Here is a 19,266-nt window from a genome sequence, read left to right on the forward strand (position 1 = left end):
TGCCTAATATGTAAGCAGCTTCACCGAGGTCTTTCATTGAAAAACTCTTATTCAAGTATCCCTTTATGCTATCCAGAAATTCTATATCATTTCCAATTAATAATATGTCATCCACATATAATATCAGAAATGCTACAGAGCTCCCACTCACTTTCTTGTAAATACAGGCTTCTCCAAAAGTCTGTATAAAACCAAATGCTTTGATCACACTATCAAAACGTTTATTCCAACTCCGAGAGGCTTGCACCAGTCCATAAATGGATCGCTGGAGCTTGTAGACTTTGTTAGCTCCCTTTGGATCGACAAAACCTTCTGGTTGCATCATATACAACTCTTCTTCCAGAAATCCATTCAGGAATGCAGTTTTGACATCCATCTGCCAAATTTCATAATCATAAAATGCGGCAATTGCTAACATGATTCGGACAGACTTAAGCATCGCTACGGGTGAGAAGGTCTCATCGTAGTCAATCCCTTGAACTTGTCGAAAACCTTTTGCGACAAGTCGAGCTTTGTAGACAGTAATATTACCATCAGCGTCAGTCTTCTTCTTGAAGATCCATTTATTCTCAATTGCTTGCCGATCATCGGGCAAGTCAACCAAAGTCCATACTTTGTTCTCAAACATGGATCCCATCTTAGATTTCATGGCTTCAAGCCACTTTGCGGAATCTGGGCTCGTCATCGCTTCTTCATAGTTCATAGGTTCATCATGATCTAGTAGCATGACTTCCAGAACAGGATTACCGTACCACTCTGGTGCAGATCTTACTCTGGTTGATCTACGAGGTTCAGTAGTATCTTGTTCTGAAGTTTCATGATCATTATCATTAACTTCCTCACTAACTGGTGTAGGTGTCACAGGAACAGTTTTTTGTGATGTAATACTTTCCAATAAGGGAGCAGGTACAGTTACCTCGTCAAGTTCTACTTTCCTCCCACTCACTTCTTTCGAGAGAAACTCCTTCTCTAGAAAAACTCCGAATTTAGCAACAAAAGTCTTGCCTTCGGATTTGTGATAGAAGGTGTACCCAACAGTCTCCTTTGGGTATCCTATGAAGACATTTTTCTCCGATTTGGGTTTGAGCTTATTAGGATGAAACATTTTCATATAAGCATCACAACCCCAAACTTTAAGAAATGACAACTTTGGTTTCTTGCCAAACCACAGTTCAGATTGTGTCGTCTCAACGGACTTAGATGGTGCCCTATTTAACGTGAATGCAGCTGTCTCTAATGCATAACCCAAAACGATAGTGGTAGATCGGTAAGAGACATCGTAGATCGCACTATATCTAATAAAGTACGGTTATGACGTTCGGACACACCATTACACTATGGTGTTCCAGGTGGCGTGAGTTGCGAAACTATTCCACAATTTTTCAAATGTACACCAAACTCGTAACTCAAATATTCTCCTCCACGATCAGATCGTAGAAACTTTATTTTCTTGTTACGATGATTTTCAACTTCACTCTGAAATTCCTTGAACTTTTCAAATGTTTCAGACTTATGTTTCATTAAGTAGATATCCCCATATCTGCTCAAATCATTTGTGAAGGTCAGAAAATAATGATACCTGCTGCAAGCCTTAATATTCATCGGACCACATACATCAGTATGTATGATTTCCAACAAATCTGTTGCTTGCTTCATTGTTCCGGAGAACGGCGTTTTAGTTATCTTGCCCATAAGGCATGGTTCGCAAGCATCAAGTGATTCATAATCAAGTGATTCCAAAATCCCATCAGCATGGAGTTTCTTCATGCGCTTTACACCAATATGACCTAAACGGCAGTGCCACAAATAAGTTGCACTATCATTATTAACTTTGCATCTTTTGGTTTCAATATTATGAATATGTGTATCACTACGATCGAGATCCAATGAACTTGTTTCCTTGGGTGTATGACCATCGAAGGTTTTATTCATGTAAACAGAACAACAATTTATTCTCTTACTTAAATGAATAACCGTACTACAATAAACATGATCAAATCATATTCATGCTTAATGCAAACACCAAATAACACTTATTCAGGTTCAACACTAATCCCGAAAGTATAGGGAGTGTGCGATGATGATCATATCAATCTTGGAACCACTTCCAACACACATCGTCACTTCACCCTTAACTAGTCTCTGTTTATTCTGCAACTCCCGTTTCGAGTTACTAATCTTAGCAACTGATCCAGTATCAAATACTGAGGGGTTGCTATAAACACTAGTAAAGTACACATCAATAACATGTATATCAAATATAATTTTGTTCACTTTTCCATCCTTCTTATCCGCCAAATACTTGGGGCAGTTCCGCTTCCAGTGACCAGTCTGCTTGCAGTAGAAGCACTCAGTTTCAGGCTTAGATCCAGACTTGGGTTTCTTCTCTTGAGCAGCAACTGGCTTGCCGTTCTTCTTGAAGTTCCCCTTCTTCTTTCCTTTGCCCTTTTTCTTGAAACTAGTGGTCTTGTTGACCATCAACACTTGATGCTCCTTCTTGATTTCTACCTCCATCGATTTCATCATCATGAAAAGCTCGGGATTCGTTTTCGTCATCCCTTGCATACTATAGTTCATCATGAAGTTCTACTAACTTGGTGATGGTGACTAGAGAATTCTGTCAATCACTATCTTATCTGGAAGATTAACTCCCACTTGATTCAAGCGATTGTAGTACCCAGACAATCTGAGCACATGCTCACTAGTTGAGCGATTCTCCTCCATCTTTTAGCTATAGAACTTGTTGGAGACTTCATATCTCTCAACTCGGGTATTTGCTTGAAATATGAACTTCAACTCCTAGAACATCTCATATGGTCCATGACGTTCAAAACGTCTTTGAATTCCCGATTCTAAGCCATTAAGCATGGTGCACTAAACTATCAAGTAGTCATCATATTGAGCTAGCCAAACGTTCATAATGTCTGCATCTGCTCCTGCAATAGGTATGTCACCTAGCGGTGCATCAAGGACATAATTCTTCTGTGCAGCAATGAGGATAAACCTCAGATCACGGATCCAATCCGCATCTTTGCTACTAACATCTTTCAACACAATTTTCTCTAGGAACATATCAAAATAAACACAAGGAAGCAACAATGCGAGCTATTGATCTACAACATGATTTGCAAAATACTGCCAGGACTAAGTTCATGATAAATTTAAGTTCAATTAATCATATTACTTAAGAACTCCCACTTAGATAGACATCCCTCTAATCCTCTAAGTGATTACGTGATCCAAATCAACTAAACCATAACCGATCATCACGTGAGATGGAGTAGTTTTCAATGGTGAACATCGTTATGTTGATCATATCTACTATATGATTCACGCTCGACCTTTCGGTCTCCGTGTTCCGAGGCCATATCTGTATATGCTTGGCTCGTCAAGTATAACCTGAGTATTCTGCGTGTGCAACTGTTTTGCACCCGTTGTATTTGAACGTAGAACCTATCACACCCGATCATCACATGGTGTCTCAGCACGAAGAACTTTCGCAACGGTGCATACTCAGGGAGAACACTTCTTGATAATTTAGTGAGAGATCACCTTATAATGCTACCGTCAATCAAAGCAAGATAAGATGCATAAAAGGATAAACATCACATGCAATCAATATAAGTGATATGATATGGCCATCATCATCTTGTGCTTGTGATCCCCATCTCCGAAGCACCGTCGTGATCACCATCGTCACCGGCGCGACACCTTGATCTCCATCGTAGCATCGTTGTCGTCTTGCCAATCTTATGCTTCTACGACTATCACTACCGCTTAGTAATAAAGTAAAGCATTACATCGCGATTGCATTGCATACAATAAAACGACAACCATAAGGCTCCTGCCAGTTGCCGATAACTCGGTTACAAAACATGATCATCTCATACAATAAAATTTAGCATCATGTCTTGACCATATAACATCACAACATGCCCTGCAAAAACAAGCTAGACGTCCTCTACTTTGTTGTTGCAAGTTTTACGTGGCTGCTACGGGCTTAAGCAAGAACCAATCTTACCTACCCATCAAAACCACAACGATAGTTTGTCAAATAGACTCCGATTTAACCTTCGCAAGGACCGGGCGTAGCCACACTTGGTTCAACTAAAGTTGGAGAGACTGTCGCCCGCAAGCCACCTATGTGCAAAGCACGTCGGGGGAACCGGTCTCGCGTAAGAGTACGCATAATGTTGGTCCGGGTCGTCTCGTCCAACAATGCCGCCGAACCAAAGTATGACATGCTGGTAAGCAGTATGACTTATATCGCCCACAACTCACTTGTGTTCTACTCGTGCATATAACATCAACACATAAAACCTAGGCTCGGATGCCACTGTTGGGTTTCGTAGTAATTTCAAAAAATTTCCTACGCGCACGCAAGATCATGTGATGCATAGCAACGAGAGGGGAGAGTGTTGTCTACGTACCCACGCAGACCGACTGCGGAAGCGTTGACGCAACATAGAGGAAGTAGTCGTACGTCTTCACGATCCAACCGATCAAGTACCGAAACTACGGCACCTCCGAGTTCGAGCACACGTTCAGCTCGATGACGATCCCCGGACTCCGATCTAGCAAAGTGTCGGGGAAGAGTTCCGTCAGCACGACGGCGTGGTGACGATCTTGATGCACTACAGCAGCAGGGCTTCGCCTAAACTCCGCTACAGTATTATCGAGGAATATGGTGGCTGGGGGCACCGCACACGGCTAAGGAATAGATCACGTGGATCAACTTGTGTGTTCTAGGGTGCCTCTACCTCAGTATATAAAGGACTAGAGGAGGGGGAGGCTGGCCGACCACAGGAGGCGCGCCAGGAGAGTCCTACTCCCTCTGGGAGTAGGATTCCCCCCCCAATCCTAGTTGGAATAGGACTCCTTGAGGGGGGAAAGAGAGAGAGGGGGCCGGCCACCTCTCCTAGTCCTAATAGGACTAGGGGAAGGGGGGAGGCGCACAGCCACCTTGGGCTGCCCCTTTCTCCTTTCCACTAAAGCCCACTAAGGCCCATATAGCTCCCGGGGGGTTCCGGTAACCTCCCGGTACTCCGGTAAAATCCCGATTTCACCCGGAACACTTCCGATATCCAAACATAGGCTTCCAATATATCAATCTTTATGTCTCGACCATTTCGAGACTCCTCGTCATGTCCATGATCACATCCGGGACTCCGAACAACCTTCGGTACATCAAATTGCATAAACTCGTAATATAACTGTCATCGTAACCTTAAGCGTGCGGACCCTACGGGTTCGAGAATAATGTAGACATGACCGAGACATGTCTCCGGTCAATAACCAATAGTGGGACCTGGATGCCCATATTGGCTCCTACATATTCTACGAAGATCTTTATCGGTCAGACCGCATAACAACATACGTTATTCCCTTTGTCATCGGTATGTTACTTGTCCGAGATTCGATCGTCGGTATCCAATACCTAGTTCAACCTCGTTACCAGCAAGTCTCTTTACTCGTTCTGTAATACATCATCCCGCAACTAACTCATTTAGTTGCAATGCTTGCAAGGCTTAAGTGATGTGCATTACCGAGAGGGCCCAGAGATACCTCTCCGACAATCGGAGTGACAAATCCTAATCTTGAAATACGCCAACCCAACATCTACCTTTGGAGACACCTGTAATGCTCCTTTATAATCACCCAGTTATGTTGTGACATTTGGTAGCACCCAAAGTGTTCCTCCGGCAAACGGGAGTTGCATAATCTCATAGTCATAGGAACATGTATATGTCATGAAGAAAGCAATAGCAACATACTAAACGATCGGGTGCTAAGCTAATGGAATGGGTCATGTCAATCAGATCATTCAACTAATGATGTGACCTCGTTAATCAAATAACAACACTTTGTTCATGGTTAGGAAACATAACCATCTTTGATTAACGAGCTAGTCAAGTAGAGGCATACCAGTGACACTAAGTTTGTCTATGTATTCACACATGTATTATGTTTCCGGTTAATACAATTCTAGCATGAATAATAAACATTTATCATGATATAAGGAAATAAATAATAACTTTATTATTGCCTCTAGGGCATATTTCCTTCACTATCTACAATCAAACATAAATAAGCAAGATACTATCAGGTACTAAGTTCATGATAAATTTAGGTTCAATTAATCATATTACTTAAAGAACTCCCACTTAGATAGACATCCCTCTAATCCTCTAAGTGATTACATGATCCAAATCAACTAAACCATGTCCGATCATCACGTGAGATGGAGTAGTTTCATTGTGAACATCACTATGTTGATCATATCTACTATATGATTCACGCTCGACCTTTCGGTCTCCGTGTTCCGAGGCCATATATGTATATGCTTGGCTCGTCAAGTATAACCTGAGTATTCCGCGTGTGCAACTGTTTTGCACCCGTTGTATTTGAACGTAGAGCCTATCACACCCGATCATCACGTGGTGTCTCAGCACGAAGAACTTTCGCAACGGTGCATACTCAGGGAGAACACTTCTTGATAATTAGTGAGAGATCATCTTATAATGCTACCGTCAAACAAAGCAAGATAAGATGCATAAAAGATAAACATCACATGCAATCAATAAAAGTGATATGATATGGCCATCATCATCTTGTGCTTGCGATTTCCATCTTCGAAGCACCGTCGTGATCACCATCGTCACCGGCGCGACACCTTGAACTCCATCGTAGCATCGTTGTCGTCTCGCCAATCTTATGCTTCCACGACTATCGCTACCGCTTAGTGATAAAGTAAAGCATTATAGCGCGATTGCATTGCATACAATAAAGCGACAACCATATGGCTCCTGCCAGTTGTCGATAACTCGGTTACAAAACATGATCATCTCATACAATAAAATTTAGCATCATGTCTTGACCATATCACATCACAACATGCCCTGCAAAAACAAGTTAGACGTCCTCTACTTTGTTGTTGCAAGTTTTACGTGGCTGCTACGGGCTTAAGCAAGAACCAATCTTACCTACGCATCAAAACCACAACGATAGTTTGTTAAGTTGGTGCTGTTTTAACCTTCGCAAGGACCGGGCGTAGCCACACTCGGTTCAACTAAAGTTGGAGAAACTGTCACCCGCTAGCCACCTTTGTGCAAAGCACGTCGGGAGAACCGGTCTCGCGTAAGCGTACGCGTAATGTCGGTCCGAGCCGCTTCGTCCAACAATACCGCCGAACCAAAGTATGACATGCTGGTAAGCAGTATGACTTATATCACCCACAACTCACTTGTGTTCTACTCATGCATATAACATCAACATATAAAACCTAGGCTCGGATGCCACTGTTGGGGAAACGTAGTAATTTCAAAAAAATTCCTACGCACACGCAAGATCATGGTGATGCATAGCAACGCGAGGGGAGAGTGTGATCTACGTACCCTTGTAGATCGACAACGGAAGCGTTAGCACAATGTGATTGATGTAGTCGTACGTCTTCATGGCCCGACCGATCAAGCACCGAAACTACGGCACCTCCGAGTTCTAGCACACGTTTAGCTCGATGACGATCCCGGACTCTGATCCAGCAAAGTGTCGGGGAAGAGTTCCATCAGCACGACGGCGTGGTGACGATATTGATGTACTACTTTCGCAGGGCTTCGCCTAAGCACCGCTACAATATTATCGAGGACTATGGTGTAAGGGGGCACCGCACACGGCTAAGAATATGATCACGTGGATCAACTTGTGTCACTAGGGGTGCCCCTTGCCTCCGTATATAAAGGATCAAAGGGGGGTGCGGCCGGCCAGGAGAGGGCGCGCCAGGAGGAGTCCTACTCCCTCCGGGAGTAGGATTCCCCCCTTTCCTAGTTGGAATAGGATTCGGGAGGGGGGAAAGAGGAGAGAGAGAAGGAAGGGGGGGCGCCGCCCCCCTCTCCTTGTCCTATTCGGACTAGGGGGGAGGGGCGCGCGGCCCAGCCCTGGCCACCTCTCCTCTCTACCACTAAAGCCCACTAAGGCCCATATACCTCCCGGGGAGTTCCGGTAACCTCCCGGTACTCCGGTAAAATCCCGATTTCACCCGGAACACTTCCGATATCCAAACATAGGCTTCCAATATATCAATCTTTATGTCTCGACCATTTCGAGACTCCTCGTCATGTCCGTGATCACATCCGGGACTCCGAACAAACTTCGGTACATCAAAATGCATAAACTCATAATATAACTGTCATCAAAACCTTAAGCGTGCGGACCCTATGGGTTCGAGAACAATGTAGACATGACTGAGACACGTCTCCGGTCAATAACCAATAGCGGAACCTGGATGCTCATATTGGCTCCTACATATTCTACGAAGATCTTTTATCGGTCAGACCGCATAACAACATACGTTGTTCCCTTTGTCATCGGTATGTTACTTGCCCGAGATTCGATCGTCGGTATCTCAGTACCTAGTTCAATCTCGTTACCGGCAAGTCTCTTTACTCGTTCCGTAATACATCATCTCACAACTAACTCATTAGTTGCAATGCTTGCAAGGCTTATGTGATGTGCATTACCGAGAGGGCCCAGAGATACCTCTCCGACAATCGGAGTGACAAATCCTAATCTCGAAATACGCCAACCCAACATGTACCTTTGGAGACACCTGTAGAGCACCTTTATAATCACCCATTTACGTTGTGACGTTTGGTAGCACACAAAGTGTTCCTCCGGCAAACGGGAGTTGCATAATCTCATAGTCATAGGAACATGTATAAGTCATGAAGAAAGCAATAGCAACATACTAAACGATCGGGTGCTAAGCTAATGGAATGGGTCATGTCAATCAGATCATTCACCTAATGATGTGATCTCGTTAATCAAATAACAACTCTTTGACCATGGTTAGGAAACATAACCATCTTTGATTAACGAGCTAGTCAAGTAGAGGCATACTAGTGACACTCTGTTTGTCTACGTATTCACACATGTATTATCTTTCCGGTTAATACAATCTAGCATGAATAATAAACATTTATCATGATATAAGGAAATAAATAATAACTTTATCATTGCCTCTAGGGCATATTTCCTTCACATCGGTGAACATCTTCATGTTGATCGTATCTTCTATACGACTCATGCTCGACCTTTCGATCTTCCGTGTTCCGAGGCCATGTCTGTACATGCTAGGCTCGTCAAGTCAACCTAAGTGTTTTTGCTGTGTAAATCTGGCTTACACCCGTTGTATTCGAACGTTAGAATCTATCATACCCGATCATCACGTGGTGCTTCGAAACAACGAACCTTCGCAATGGTGCACAGTTAGGGGGAACACTTTTCTTGAAATTTTAGTGAGGGATCATCTTATTTAAGCTACTGTCGTTCTAAGCAAATAAGATGTAAAACATGATAAACATCACATGCAATCAAACAGTGACATGATATGGCCAATATCATTTTGCTCCTCTCGATCTCCATCTTCGGGGCTCCATGATCATTGTTGTCACCGGCATGACACCATGATCTCCATCATCGTGTCTTCTTGAAGTTGTCTCGTCATCTATTACTTCTACTACCATGGCTAACGCTTTAGCAATAAAGTAAAGTAATTACATGACGTTTATGTTGACACGCAGGTCATAAATAAATAAAGACAACTCTTATGGCTCCTGCCGGTTGTCATACTCATCGACATAGAAGTCGTGATTCCTATTACAAGAACATGATCAATCTCATACATCACATATATCATTCATCACATCCTTTTGGCCATATCACATCACAAGGCATATGCTGCAAAAATAAGTTAGACGTCCTCTAATTGTTGTTGCAAGTTTTTACGTGGCTGCTATAGGTTTCTAGCAAGAACGTTTCTTACCTACGCGAAAACCACAACGTGATATGCCAATTTCTATTTACCCTTCATAAGGACCCTTTTCATCGAATCCGATCCGACTAAAGTGGGAGAGACAGACATCCGCTAGCCACCTTATGCAACTAGTGCATGTCAGTCGGTGGAACCAGTCTCACGTAAGAGTACATGTAAGGTCGGTCCGGGCCGCTTCATCCCACGATGCCGCCGAATCAAGATAAGACTAGTAACGACAAGTAAATTGACAATATCGACGCCCACAACTGCTTTGTGTTCTACTCGTGCATAGAAACTACGCATAGACCTAGCTCATGATGCCACTGTTGGGGAACGTAGCAGAAATTCAAAATTTTCTACGCATCACCAAGATCAATCTATGGAGTAATCTAGCAACGGGGGGAAGGAGAGTGCATCTACATACCCTTGTAGATCGCTAAGCGGAAGTGTTCAAGTGAACGGGGTTGATGGAGTCGTACTCGTCGTGATTCAAATCACCGATGATCCTAGTGCCGAACGGACGGCACCTCCGTGTTCAACACACGTACAGCCCGGTGACGTCTTCTACGCCTTGATCCAGCAAGCGGAGAAGGAGAGGTAGGGGAAGAATCCATCCAGCAGCAGCACGACGGCGTGGTGGTGGTGGAGGAGCGCGGGACTCCAGCAGGGCTTTGCCAAGCACTATGAGAGACGAGGAGGAAGAGGGGTAGGGCTGCGCCAACAGGGAGATTGAATCGTGTCTTGGGCTGCCCCTTTGCTCAAGTATATATAGGGGAAGGGGAGGGACTGCGCCCCCACCTAGGGTTCCCTCCCTAGGGGTGGCGGCAGCCCCCAGATCCCATCTGGGAGGCGGCTAAGGGGGAGAGAGAGGGGGGCGCACCTAGGGTGGGCTTTAGGGCCCATCTGCGCCTAGGGTTTGCCCCCTCTCCTCTTGAGGACACATTGGGCCTTGGTGGGAGGCGCCCCAGCCCACCTAGGGACTGGTCCCTTCCCACTATTGGCCCATGTAAGCCTCCGGGGCTGGTGGCCCCACCTAGTGGACCCCCGGACCCCTCTGGTGGTCCCGGTACACTACCGGTGATGCCCGGAACACTTTCGATGGCCAAAACCATACTTCCTATATATCAATCTTTACCTCCGGACCATTCCGTAACTCCTCGTGACGTCCGGGATCTCATCCGGGACTCCGAACAACATTCGGTAACCGCGTACATACTTTCCCTATAACCCTAGCGTCATCGAACCTTAAGTGTGTGGACCCTACGGGTTCGGGAACCATGCAGACATGACCGAAACAACACTCCGGCCAATAACCAACAGCGGGATCTGGATACCCATGTTGGCTCCCACATGTTTTACGATGATCTCATCGGATGAACCACGATGTCAAGGTTTCAATCAATCCTGTATATAATTCCCTTTGTCCATCGGTATGATACTTGCCCGAGATACGATCGTCGGTATCCCGATACCTTGTTCAATTTTGTTACCGGCAAGTCTCTTTACTCGTTCCGTAACACATCATCCCGTGATCAACTCCTTGATCACATTGTGCACATTATGACGCTGTACTACCGAGTGGGCCCAGAGATACCTCTCCGTTTACACGGAGTGACAAATCCTAGTCTCGATTCCTGCCAACCCAACAGACACTTTCGAAGATACCTGTAGTGTATCTTTATAGCCACCCAGTTACGTTGTGACGTTTGGCACACCCAAAGCACTCCTACGGTATCCGGGAGTTGCACAATCTCATGGTCTAAGGAAATGATACTTGACATTAGAAAAGCTTTAGTAAACGAACTACACGATCTTTGTGCTAGGCTTAGGATTGGGTCTTGTCCATCACATCATTCTCCTAATGATGTGATCCCGTTATCAACGACATCCAATGTCCATGGTCAGGAAACCGTAACCATCTAATGATCAACGAGCTAGTCAACTAGAGGCTTACTAGGGACATGGTGTTGTCTATGTATCCACACATGTATCTGAGTTTCCTATCAATACAATTCTAGCATGGATAATAAATGATTATCATGAACAATGAAATATAATAATAACAACTAATTTATTATTGCCTTTAGGGCATATTTCCAACAGTTGGGATGTGGGCTGTCCGTTGTTTAGTGGCCGGCAACCCAGAACCTTAGATCATCGAGCAGGGAACTATCGGTGGAGAGCCTCTCCCGATATTGCTCTGCTGCGCGACCGTTGCCAACAGCGAGCAGTCCGGCTTGATCTGCAACGACCCCATGACTCCACCTTCAGGTTTGGCACATAGCTTATCACATTAGCATCACGGCCTTTACTTTCAGCATGTGACGCGATGAATCCATTGTGTCTAAGACACCTTGCCTCTTTTATAAGGACTGCAGGTTGAAATTTTTGCCTCGCCTAGCTTCTACTTGGTAAGGTTGGTGACCTATGTACTAAGCCGACCATGCTTCTGGAATTGGAGGTCATGTACTGCTGTTTTCGGCACTATTTTTTTCGTTTGCTAACACCAACAGTACAAATCCCAAGCCGACCACGCTTCTGGAATTACAGGTCATGTTCATGTACTCCTGTTTTCTTCACTATTTTTTTGTTTGCTAACACCAACAGTACACATCCCACTGCTTCCATGCATATGCAGCCAAATGCTACGAATGGCACACGGTATTTATCTTTTTCATTTTCATATAAGGCCACAAAACAACCCGCTTCTCCTAACAACAAAAAATCACTTCTGTTGCAGGTAATTGATGATTGACGCTTCAGTTCCTCTCCCCGCAATTTCCACAATAAATTGATGAATTCCTATTTAAAGTCGGTGCTCCATCTTAAATCATTTGTTCACATCGCCCGATGAATTCCCGTTTAAAAGTCTATATTCCACCTCAACCCATTTGTTCCAATGACATACTGCCGGTTGAATCATAAATTTGGATTTCCTCATTCACCGGACGAATTGGACGCCCGGCCGGTCATGTTGGTTGTTCTTCCCTTGCAACATACACAAGCACCTCAGATTTACCGCTCCTATAGGTACATACTGTTGCTATCCATTGTAAATTCTAAATTTTCATGTGCTTGATTAATAGCTGATTCTGAACTTCTGTATACTTGATTAATTTCTAAATTTAATTTTGGTGGATTGGATACATAGACTTGCATGACATATTGGTGGTTGAATCAGAAGTTTGGACATCTTTAGGTGCCCGGCGACTTGGACACTGTGGCAGTCATCTTGGTTGTTCTACCCATGATGCATACTCAGGCACTACAGATTTACGACTCCTATAGGTACATATTGTTTTCATCCATTGCAAATTTTGAATCTTTGTGTGCTTGATTAATATTTCAATTTAATTTTGCCTGATTGAGTATATAGCCTTGCATTTTATTTTCCCCTAAATTTTAATTCTTTATATGGTACCCCTCAGAAAAAAATCTTTGTATGGTGGGAGAAATCAACACACACGGCCTGCATTTCAACCACCACATCTTACATACGTTTCCTGATATGGTACGAGAACATACTTCGTGCCCTTCACCCCAATTTTTTTTACAAGAATAAACTAATCAAGTACAATAGATCATATAGTTTTTCATTTCCGGTTATCCTTTATCTGAATATTCACATTTAAAACCAAGTCTTATCCAGATATATTGCAATCAACTCCCGCAGCAACGCGCGGGGAATTGTCTAGTCTTCTTAATATAAAAACTATTGGTCTCCGCTTTGAACGTAAAGCAATGCATGTCGTCATGGTAACGCACAGGAAAATCATACCAGAGGTCTTTTGTTCGATTTGTTCGGAGCCCCGCCTCAACGCATTGTTTTTCGTCTTCTATTTTTTCTTCATCTCTGTGAATGAGATAATAAGAATCTATCCCAGCTTTGAACTGATAGTCCCTTCAGGTTTGCTGGTTATCTCGCGCGTGCGTTTGATTCATCTCGTGCAAAGGCCCCAAGTTCGAAAATTGTTAGGTAAGTCGAAGGACTACTTCTTTGAGGTTTTTTAGTTGTATATGACTCTGTTTCCAGCTAATTATGGGAGCAACTAATTAACGAGCGCTCCTTCGGGAGCCTCGCAACGATCAACGCCACTTGGCGCGCTCTCAGCCATTCGCCACGTGTCGCGCTCTGGATGCTCCCTTTGGATTTTGTTTTGTTTTTTAATTTTTTTGCACGCATTTTCAGCTTTTTAAACGGGGTTTTCGGGTTTTTTTGACGTTTTGGTTTTCCCCAGGTCTTTCTTAGCTTTTCGAATAAAAAAATTGATTTTTTTTGCGCGAAAAAAACGCGTTTTCTTTTATTTTCCTTTCGCGAAAGTCACGGTTTTTCTTCCACGAGAGGCATGGTTGTGCTTTAGTGAGAGTCACGGTCGTGCCTTTCGGAAACAAAAAAAAACGTGTTTTCTGTTTTTTTCTTTCACGAGAGTCACGGTTTTGCTTCCGCGAGAGGCACGGTTGTGCTTTCGCGAGAGTCACGGCCTTGCCTCTCGGAAAAGGGAAAAACAAAACGCGTTTTCTATTTTTTTTTCTTTCGTGAGAGTCACGGTTTTGCTTCCGCGAGAGACACGGTTGTGCTTTCGCGAAAGTCACGGCCGTGCCTCTAGGAAAAGGAAAAAAAATACATGTTTTCTGTTTTTTTCCGCAAGAGTCACGGTTTTGCTTTCGCGAGAGGCACGGTTGTGTCTTTACGGGAGTCACGGCCGTGCCTCTCTCGGAAACGAAAAAAAAACGCGTTTTCTGTTTTTTTCCTTCCACGAGAGTCACGGTTTTGCTTTCACGAGAGGCACGGTTGTGATTTCGCGAGAGGTACGGGCCTGCCTCTTTCGGAAAGGGAAAAAAACCGTGCTCCCGGTTCGGTTTTTTCGCCCGGTTTTTTCCGTCCAGTTTTTTCGTGAAAAAAAAGTTCGTCAAAACCTATCAACATGAGATCTAGTTTTGAAGATCTCGACGCGAGGAATCCAATGATGAACACGGTTCGAGATTTGGACGCACGGTTAAAGAGATAAAACGTTTTGAATAAACGGATCTACGAAAAAAGGGAAAACTTCCAATTTATGATAAATGACGCACATGACCCGGGGAAGTGAAGTGTTCTTTGTAACGAGTACTATTTAATTAGTGATTTCGGCTAATTGTGGTATTAACTCAAAAAAAAGTTGCGTGCGGCCTCGCTTTGTCGTCCACCAGATTGTACGGCCTGTCCATACGAGCCCGGCCCGTGTGATCAGGCCGAACTTTCTAACGGAACAATTGTTTTTTTCGCGACGTGGCCTTCAGTTCTGAAAACATCGTACGGCTGGGCCCGTTGAATGGGTGGAACGACCCTGGGCGGGCCCGCCAACCATGTGGGCGGACGACGGGACCCACACCCGCACTGTTCTTTTCCTCCGCCCAAGGGAACGGAATGACGCGGAGCGCACTACTCATTCCCCACCCGCCGTCGACTCCAGCCTAGCCGCGTCGTCCCCTCCCCCTTCCCAGCCCCCGCCCCCGCCCGCCAGATCTCCTCCGCAGTCCCCACCGGAGCCCTCCCCCGCGCGCGCCGGCAGGCGGAAGCAAGCAGGCGACTGCGGCGATGGCGTCGTCGCAGGCGAATCTGGACAAGATGCAGCTCCGCCAGAGCTACCGCAACCTCTGGCACACCGACCTCCCCAACGCCATCCAGGCCGACTTCCCGTGTAAGTAAAATATCGCCGGCGCCGGCGCCGGCGCCGCCGCCGTCTCTCGCCCCCTCGCTCGTCGATTCCTCCTGGGTTGATCCCGTCTCTGACCCGCGCTCTTCTCCCCTGCAGACTGCTGCCTGTCGCTCTGGTGGTAAGCGATCCTCGACCCCGAACCCTGTGCCATCCATTTCAGGGTCTCTTTTTGGACCCCCGTCTCCGCTAGATCTGCGACGAATTGCCCGTGTTTTCCGCGAATTGGGTTAGGGTTTAAGGGGGTTTCTACGAGTACGCGCGCCCTGTTTGTTCTACATTGTGTTGTTTCGTTACCAGCGATCATGGAAATGCCTAGATTCGTAGTACTAGGTGGCAGTTATGTGCTATTTCGTAGTACGATCGACGACCTCTTGTATGGTGGTAAGCGATCCCTGACCCGAACGCCGTGCTTCCCGTCTCATGGTTTTTGAGCCACCCTTTTCTGCTTGATCTGGGATGAATTGTCCGTGTTTTCGTGAACTGGGTTGGGTTTAAGGGAATTTTGGCATAATACTCGGGAACTCTGTTTGTTCTGCATTGTGTTGTTGACGTTACTAGCGATCATGAAGATGCCTAGATTCGTACTTACTAGCAGTTACCAGTTGACGACCAATTGCTTCTCAGAACCAGGCAGGACTGGTTATTCTGTGACCGGTTTGGGCCTCTGAAATCGATCCAGATTTCAGGGGCTATGAATAAAACATTTCCGATATGAACCTACGCCAAAGCATGCATGTGAAAATCAGCGGTCCTCTTATCATTTCAGGCTGGCTGTGGTAGTGTGCTCTCAGTTCTTTTGCATTCAGAAGAATCCTAATCAAGTAGAGTTCATATTCGTAAAATAGTAAGACCCAGAATGTTACATTTGTCATTCTTTGAAGCACATTGCAATTAGAACAGTCGGTGATACATGAGAGTTGCAACAGCATGGAAAGTGAAGTTATTCTTGCACAGGGACTAAAACTGAAGTATGAGAGTCAATTACCACCTCAACTGCATTAATTTTTCCTCTGCAGCTGCAATGTGATTTACAAATTTGGAGGTCAATTTAACTGGATCTGCTAGTTTACATTCAAATAAGACCCAGTAGTTACTACTAGTCCACACGACACCAAATGAATTTTGCCAAAGGATATTGATATAGTATTTCCTTTAGTGTTGGTTTCTTGGTGAACAATGTTCATTTCCTGTCCAATGTATGTTTGTAAGTTTATTATTGATTTTCTAGTCAAGCAATCGTATTGGGAAGTTTATCTTCACTGTAGAGTATCTAATCAAGCAATCATATTGGGAAGTTTATCTTCGTTGTAATATCTAATCAAGCAATCATGTTAGGAAGTTTTATCTTGTGGCAGACCCAGCATTTTGCAAATGCAGTGGGTTCTAAAAATGAAATGCTCAAGTAGATTCTCAATATTTACAGTGATGCTATAGTTTGTGGAACAATATAATGGGTGGCATTGGGTTCATAGATTTAGCATTTTGCAGCATATAGATTTTTATTTACTTTCTAATCTGCTACATCTCCTCTATTTGCTGTTCAGTGGACCATGCGTATCATACATGCTTCGTAAAAGGGCTCTCTACAATGACATGTCAAGGTAGTGTCAATTATATTATGTTCTAATTGTCACGGTTAGAAGCGTCGCTTTTTTTACAACCCCCTTGATCCCCTCCGTGCTTCTGTGTGTTTTAGGTATACGTGCTGTGCTGGCTATATGCCATGTAGTGGCAAGTGTGGTGAAAGCAAATGCCCAGAATTCTGTCTTGCAACTGAGGTACATGGCCCATTTTATGTGCTTTTGCCCTGAAGTTTCTTCTCACTATACCTCTCTTAGCTGATGATTTTGATGTGGTTGGATCCATATAGACGTATCAGTTCCCTCTTACTGTACCTGTCCTAACTTATTTTCTTGATGCGGTTGGATTACATATTGACATGTCTAATAGTTTTCATGTGGATCTGATAATAGATAACTCCTTCCATTGGTTATTTGATTAGCAGTATTCTGTACCGATTGTGCGGAGTTTTTGTATTTCTAGGCTCAGCTAACTTAGTTATTTCGTTGCATGTCTGGTAGTTTCAAACACCGTGCAGTATGCCTATCTCTTCCGTCTCATTGTATTTCTTTTGGCATGAAAGAACAATGAGTAGATCAATTAGCTTGAGATGGGTCAAATAAGCAGGCTTTGATTTTTTCAACCAATTAGCTTGAGATGATCCATAAGCTAGCTTTGATTTATTTGATCAACTAGACCACCGTTATCGAACAGAACAATACACATTTGATCTTAAATGATGTTAAGTGCAATTTTTCATAGTTAAACTTCTAATGGTACCGCTGCCCTTCTGATTTAGCTTATATTTGGGTTCATTGAATTTATATCTTTGCAGGTGTTTCTGTGCTTTGGTAATTCAGTTGCTTCAACCCGCTTCTTGCTTCAAGACGAATTCAACATACAGACAACCAAGTGTGATAACTGCATCATTGTACTGTCACTGCCCTCCTATGTTACAGATTTCTTTCTGTGGTTCCTGTTTACAATTCTCTACTGAATACCACCTATTACTACAGGGTTTCATGTTCTGCCTTCAACAAGTTGCTTGCATCTTCTCAATAGTTGCTGCTATTGTTGGTAGTGAGGAGCTTTCAGAGGCTTCCCAGATCCTTTCCTGCCTGTCTGATATGGTCTACTGCTCGTAAGGCTCTTATACCTCTGATCTTTTCTCTTCTCCACAATAAGCCTGCAATGTTGATAATCTTTTGCCACAATCCTTGCAGGGTTTGCGCCTGTATGCAGGTAAATATACGCCCATATCTGCTCGTGACCTAATGAATCGCCCTGCTTAACCCATATGTATCCATTTTATGACATTGAATTGCAAATGCAGACACAGCACAAGGTTGAAATGGACAAGAGGGATGGGAAGTTCGGGCCACAACCCATGCAAGTGCCTCCAATGCAGCAGATGTCACGCATCGATCAGCCTGTCCCTGCACCCGCTGGCTATGCACCACAACCAGCATACGGCCAGCCTTATGGTGCCTACCCACCTCCTCCAGCTCAGGGTTACCCACCGCCGCCAGCTCAAGGCTACCCACCGGCAGGTTACCCGCCAGCAGGTTACCCCCAGGCCCAGGGCAGTTCATACCCTCCACCTGGTTCGTATCCCCCACCTGGTTCCTACCCCCCTCCGCAGGGCTACTACGGAAAGTAAAGTACGTGCAGCGATCGGAGTGGTATTCGTTGGTGAGGCAACACAAGTATGGTGAACATGTAAACAGTAGGACTATTGTAGTGATATATAGGTGATGTTAAGGTACTCGTCGATATTGGTCTGGGTGCTGAATTGGGAACCGCATTTGGGTCTCCTCTGGGTGGTGAACTGTATGGATTTCTTCTGGGTGGTCATTGGTCAACTATGAACTGCATCGCATTTGTAGTTCCTCTGGGTGTTAAAACTGTGAACTCTTCGCATTCCGAGTATGTTGTTCTCTGAATAAATATGAGCGGTGGTGTGTTACTAAGCTGTGCTTGCAGTGTTGGAAGGTTCCATCTAATTTGGTGATGTCATTCTAGGTGGAGATTTTTGCTTGTTTCTAGTATGCGGTCAGCAATTTGAACCTGAAAGCTGTGTGTGAACTTGGCTTTACCCTGATATTTGACCCTGGGTTTTGGCTTTTGTCTCTTGCACCAGTAAGGCCTACAGTTTGCATAACTATAATCGGCACAATAGCTGCTTAGATGATGAGG

General features: G+C 44.4%; 1 protein-coding gene across 2 annotated transcripts; it reads left to right on the forward strand.

Annotated features, from left to right (window-relative positions):
- The first annotated feature begins 15,233 nt into the window (after nt 1–15,233).
- Nucleotides 15,234–19,040, forward strand: LOC123105938 (uncharacterized). Of its 2 annotated transcripts, none has more exons than XM_044528121.1 (8): nt 15,234–15,492; nt 15,607–15,628; nt 17,055–17,111; nt 17,207–17,288; nt 17,906–18,001; nt 18,087–18,211; nt 18,294–18,312; nt 18,404–19,040. In XM_044528121.1, the coding sequence occupies exons 1-8, from the start codon at nt 15,390–15,392 to the stop codon at nt 18,728–18,730; spliced, it is 831 nt and encodes a 276-aa protein (XP_044384056.1). In that variant the 5' UTR covers nt 15,234–15,389; the 3' UTR covers nt 18,731–19,040. The 2 variants fall into 2 exon arrangements, with proteins under 2 accessions (XP_044384056.1, XP_044384058.1); XM_044528123.1 differs by having other exon boundaries at nt 18,294–18,306; nt 18,398–19,040.
- Nucleotides 19,041–19,266: the final 226 nt, after the last annotated feature.

The sequence above is a fragment of the Triticum aestivum genome, chromosome 5A (genome assembly GCF_018294505.1).
Source record: "Triticum aestivum cultivar Chinese Spring chromosome 5A, IWGSC CS RefSeq v2.1, whole genome shotgun sequence".
Taxonomy (NCBI): domain Eukaryota; kingdom Viridiplantae; phylum Streptophyta; class Magnoliopsida; order Poales; family Poaceae; genus Triticum; species Triticum aestivum.